This window comes from Coccinella septempunctata, chromosome 2 (assembly GCF_907165205.1).
Source record: "Coccinella septempunctata chromosome 2, icCocSept1.1, whole genome shotgun sequence".
In the NCBI taxonomy this organism is placed as follows: Eukaryota; Metazoa; Arthropoda; class Insecta; order Coleoptera; family Coccinellidae; genus Coccinella; species Coccinella septempunctata.
The window spans coordinates 19,797,331-19,803,434 of record NC_058190.1 but is presented as its reverse complement, the minus strand read 5'-3'; the positions used below and the strand labels follow the sequence as shown (position 1 = coordinate 19,803,434).

The following is a 6,104-nucleotide window of genomic DNA, read 5'->3' as shown; positions in this document are numbered from 1 at the left end:
ATAATATGAGCCTGGAAATCATTCGAAGTGGAGAGCTGGTAAATGATCACAGATAGAGATTACAGAAGGGGAAAAGAGAAGAAAAACATAAAAGCCTGGGGGAGAAGCTGATGATGAAACATTTAATTTTGACTAGAAGAATAAGCTGGAAAAGGACCTCATTCAAGTATTGGACTCATCTCAGTTCAACTTAAGTCAGTGCTTTACCAGAAGTTGGTGAAGACAGCTTTCTCAAGGAAATATGTTTGAAAGATTTTCTACTTCGCGAACTAAACAAGAAAGCATTGAAGTATAGTTCCGATTCAGATCCATGTGAACTTGGGGCCACTCAAAATATTTTTGACTTCATCAGTATCTAGAGCTAGAAAACTAGAACATATAAACGTTCTTTCAACAAATTGAAATTAGTGAAAACCTATTTAAGGTCTTCAACTGGACAGGAAAGGCTGACTTATTTAGCAGTCCTATCAATAAAAAAGAATTACAATATTAGTTTAATGACCTTTAAATTGATATATTTTTGATAATTGGTTGAGGTTAGGGATGAAGGAAATCAATTAGATAAAAAAAAGGATGATTCATGCTAGACCGTGTCGGAGCCGGGCCGGGACCGACTCCGGGCCGTTGCAATGAGTCGCCACTCTGAAAACACGGGCACGGCACGTGTCCCAACCGGTGTAGTGTGGATGGGTCAATTGAAATTGCTCATATAATTCTTTTGCCGTGTCCCGTCCGGGTCCCGGCCCGGACCCGACACGGTTTAGCATGAATCAGCCTAAATTCTGCCGACGTTTCGATTATATTTAAATCATCTTCGGGGCTCTGAAAGAACAATACAGAATGGCCAACTCAAACAAGAAATAAAAAATCAGGGATCCCGAACTTGAAGGATCACTAACTTTGAATAACCATCCAAAGTATAAACATATATACATATATAGAAAACTTTACTGACAATCTGAATGAAATAAAATGAATAGATATAGGCAGGCAATGAACAAGTAATTAATAAAAATTTTAAAATTAAAAATGGTGACTCACATCATCGGTTGACCCCTATTGTCCACTCAAAAAACACGTAAAATAGTGTCATTATAAGATACAGGTACGGACGTAAACGTAACGTAACGACCATAAATTCACCTGAACGACCCAAATTTATGGTCGTTAGGAAGGAAATTCCTTATGACTGTGTTTTGTATACCGAAACTTTCTTGAATCATAATCAAATTTCATTATCAACCTGCGCGCCGTATGAAATATTGACAGGTTTTTCACGGTGGACCTCAACCAATTATCAAAAATATAAAAAAGAATTACGACATCAGCAGAAACCAAAGCGAGAAAAGTCAAATTATAGTTCATTTTGAATGCATGTTATTGTTATTTTGTATCCCTTTTGTTTTGATTTTATTTCTATTTTTCTTTAAAAATAGGAAAGATTTTTTCGAGCAAAAAAGCTATTCGGTTATGAAAGATCAATAAGAGGAAGAGAATTTTTAGGGGGCGCATTATGAGAATTCGCCACAGGCGCCAGAATCCTAGTTCCGGCTCTGAACTCTTCATATAGAAAAGGACGTATTATAAAAGTATAAAAAAACTTCAGGACGGAGGTGAATTTGTTGGATGTGTTTACATTTGCGTTGCAGAAATCTCGAAATTCTGGAGCTTTTTTTCCTCATTTCCGATCTGTTTCCCGGGTCGAGAGTATTAGCATGCTCCGGTGATTCGTCTTCCGTTCGGCATTTTTCGCGCACTCGAAAAGGCAGCGGTTCGCTCGGAGATTGCGATTAACCAAACCTCTAAATCAACTGATTTCCCCTCTTGCCTCTCCAACTACTGAGCTTACGAACTTAGTATCACCCGATACTAGAGTAAGGGTATAAATAAGTATCGCCGACTGATTCGATAATATTTTATTTAATAAATGTTATCATCCAATGTAACGATAAACATTGATGAATGAAATTATTGTGTTTAAGTTACACTTAAAAGTGTAAATTAGTATAGTAGACTAGAAGAGATGTCATATATCATATTTTTGAGCTCCATTGCTATCACATAGCGAATGCACCCTCAAAAACTGAAAAACCTCATCACTATAGAAATACGCATTACCTATTAAGAGTCTTAATGGGTTCATATAAAAAAAGTTATCGAAGAAAGACCATGGATACTTCAAAAATGTCGATTGATTGAAAAAACAATAGCACCATATTGATGAAGCAACTAGGTAATGAATATCAATATTACATTTTCATTTTCGAATTTGAGACAAATGTACATTCAATGTTTCTTCAGATGGAGATTCCCTAAAAATATTCGTAGAGAGATCCATAGCAACATAAAGACCACATAGCAAAATCGGTCCAATAATTGCACCTTCCACACCCAAGCAGAATACTCCACCAGCAATTGCCAGTCCAGTTAAATAGGGATGTCCTCTGAAAATTATGATGTTTTTCTATTGGAAAATTATATTTTGTTCCGTCATACTCACCCCTTAATTTCTTTGTATATAGTAGTATCCACTATCGAGGTTGGCAAAAATTGGAATAGTGCGAAAATGAAGGCAGCTAGGCCTCTTTCCTGAGCTAACCATAAATCTAGTACTGCTGGAACACCTGCCCAATATGTTCCGAGAAAGGGTACTGCTCCAAGAATAGTAGCAAATGCTGCGGGAAAAAAATTACGCCTTTTAATAAAAGAATGATCACGCCTAATCAGGGAGGCAATGAATAGAATAATAAGGATACATTCAGATGCATACCACCTGCCGATATGAATATGAACAAGGGTTACGATCTAAATTGACCTAGCCAATTTGCCATCGTCAAGGCCCCAAATGGAGTACGCTCCATCGAAGAAAAGCAGATGCTGACCATGGTTTCGGTCTCATTTGACCTCATCAGAGCCACATAGCATTTTTCTACGATGGAGAACGTTTGGAATTGATGGAACTTTATTCAATATTGGCAAGTGCTACTGGGCAGTATACATTTAACCAGAGCGCCACCCAATATGAAACGGTGTCCGATTCAATCCACTCCAGATAGAAACCAAGACGAAGACAATAGCATATGTCCCATATTTTCCCTAATTCATTTTCCATTTGGGGCCTTGACGATGGCAAATTGGCTACTTCAATTCAGATCGTAACACTTTGTGATATTCATATCGGCGGGTGGTATGCATCTGAATTTATCCTTATTATTGTATTCATTGCCTCCCTGTTTAGGCGTGATCATTCTTTTATTATTGTACCGCTGGCATCATTTCTGCCGTGATCTGAACGTGTTCCCAGACTTCTCAATTCGTCATACGTCTGTTGTTCGCAAAGCGACTTGGCGTACTGAATTAGGGAAAATATGGGACATATGCTATTGTCTTCGTCTTGGTTTCTATCTGGAGGGGATTGAATCGGACACCGTTTCATTTTGGGTGGCGCTCTGGGTAAATGTATAGTACCCAGTAGCACTTGCCAATATTGAATAAAGTTCCATCAATTCCAAATGGTTTCCATCGGAGAAAAATGCTATGTTGCTCTGATGAGGTCAAATGAGACCGAAACCATGGTCAGCATCTGCTTTTCTTCGATGGAGCGTACTCCATTTGGGGCCTTGACGATGGCAAATTGGCTAGTTCAATTCAGATCGTAACACTTGTTGATATTCATATCGGCGGGTGGTATGCATCTGAATTTATCCTTATTATTATGTCTTTTATTCAGAAATTGAACAAGATATCAGGAAAACTTTACCTGAAGGAATGTAAACAATTCGTACACCAAAAAGATTGTGTATGAACCAAGTCCAGAGTCCATAGAATGCAGCCATTTTAAAAGAAGCAGCAAAAACTCCATTAATCGCGCTCTCAAGAGCTAGTCCAAGACGATTACCACTGGGTGAAAAATTTGTCATAATCTCCACCGGCTTGTACAATACTCCACTACTGTTCAACAGGTAGAATAGCGTAGTAAGGAATACAATCTGTAATAAACAATCGATGTTCAAAATATGAATATCGTTCAATGAAAGTTGTGTTATTATATGCATAATTGACATTTATACCTCACGAACGGTTGGGCCAATTTTATAATCATTGATTTATGGGATCTGTCTTCGCCCGGAAAAGCATTGGATGAATTCCCGATAAAAAAATTTGATGACGAAAATAAATTTTCTACTACATTGCGTTTTTACCTCTTGTCTTCCACTCATTTCAATTTCGAAAAGAGAAAGTGAATTGCTCCCCTGCTATTGGCGGAAACTGGTATTTTAAAAACTGAAAATGCTAAAGGATAATGGAGAATAAGAAGCGAATAGACGATTAAACATTTGACCTGGATTCAGTGGATTCGCCTATTAAGTGGCGATAAGATAAAAGTAGATTCTGTTGAAGATTCAATTCAGCATTTATATTTTTTGTTACTAGATGGCGCTAGTTAATAGTGCGCATAGTGACAAGACAGTGACAACCATAGATTGAATGAACACAGAATAGATAGCCTACTCGAAAAACAAGCTTTAGCGCAATCTGTTTTTACAGGTATTAATTTGAAAAATATAGAATTGTTCACATTCAATACATTGAAGCTGTAACGAACCAATTTTACTCACATATGAAATAATTCAATTTCAATATTTTTTAACTTTCGATCAATAGGTATCAGAACATGTAAATATCAAAAAGTATGTACAATATAGTTATTGAAACAATATCAATTTCGAGCAGGTAAACTTTTAAAACGGAAAATATCAAAATATATTTTCGGATATCCGATTAGGAAAAAAGAAAATGAAAATTAGATCGCTACCGTATGAATACATTCCTACTTGGCAAAAGAATCAGATTCCACAGATAATATCCCTTATTCCCTTGCTGAAGAACTGTCGATTGTGAAATATCATTGAAAACTTTCATATACTAATAGGGTTCACACAAGTCTATAACTGTTCAACTTCAAATTGCGAGACTAGTCACATTAAAATTGGGATTGAATAATAATAATATAATAATAATAATTGCTCAATAACCAGAAGACAGTGGAAGCTGAAAGATATCAAGACCATCCCTATTGTCATTTCATCTACAGGCCTGATACCGAAGAAACTACTAGAGAACTTGAGGAAACTTCAGTTGGACGATAATATCTATAGAGTCATGCAGAAGGCGGTACTGCTGGGAACGGCGAGAACTGTACGCAAGTACATGGGGAATGCAGAGGAACACCGTCTGCTCCGACAGGAAGTGCGGGTGGAGCAGGAATCCAACCTACAGCAGGGAGGCGAGGAGCGACCCGGACCCGACCACCACCACGAGCCCGAAAACCTGGAAAGGGCTCCAACAGAGCTTAATCCTTTTGATATCTGAGATATCTGGGATAAGTGAATTTTCCTTTGGAGAGGAGTGTGAAAGCCGCAAGGCTAAAGTCATAATAATAAAGGGCCTTTATTTTGTACTCTATGAATACAATCATGAGGCGAAGTTTAGTCTATAGCTATTCTACTATACTATACTATACTGGATAGAACTGGTCAGGTGGACACTATATACACTGACTTTCAGAAGGCGTTTGATAAGGTTGATCATAAACTTCTGCCACACAAGTTGAGAACTCAGTTTGGCTTCTCCGACGATCTAATAAATTTTTTTATGTCCTATCTGTCATGTCGTCAGCAGTTTGTCTACCTGGAGGGACGCTGCTCTGTGCTTTATATCTCTACATCTGGTGTATCCCAGGCCCACTTCTGTTCATTATTTTCGTCAATGATCTGCTCCAAGGTCTTGATGGTGAGGACAGCATTGCGAGATGGCATGGTGGAATGGTGGTAGCTATTGGTGAGCTGATTAATCCTGTACGTGCATTGGCTTATGCCGATGATTTTAAAATCTTTTGTGAGATAGGCTCTATTGAAGACTGCGTTCGCCTACAGCGTGCCCTGAACTCATTGTTGATCTGGTGTGGCAGAAATCTGCTTCCATTGAGCATTGCTAAGTGCAATGTCGTAACGTACACCAGGAAAAAGAACTATCTCTTGTATAGTTATAGTCTTGATGGCAGCGTTCTGAGCAGAAAAACGGAAGTAAGGGATCTTGGCATT

General features: G+C 38.0%; 1 protein-coding gene across 1 annotated transcript in view; it reads right to left on the bottom strand.

Annotated features, from left to right (window-relative positions):
* Positions 1–1,901: 1,901 nt before the first annotated feature.
* Positions 1,902–6,104, bottom strand: part of LOC123308358 (transmembrane protein 245) — a 208,975-nt gene continuing 204,772 nt past the window's right edge. Inside the window, exons 6-8 of the mRNA XM_044890978.1 lie at positions 3,761–3,989; positions 2,501–2,675; positions 1,902–2,444 (exon numbers count right to left, since the gene is read on the bottom strand). Coding sequence (XP_044746913.1) covers positions 2,258–2,444; positions 2,501–2,675; positions 3,761–3,989 — 591 coding nt within the window. The 3' untranslated portion in view covers positions 1,902–2,257. The remainder of the gene's footprint in view (positions 2,445–2,500; positions 2,676–3,760; positions 3,990–6,104) is intronic.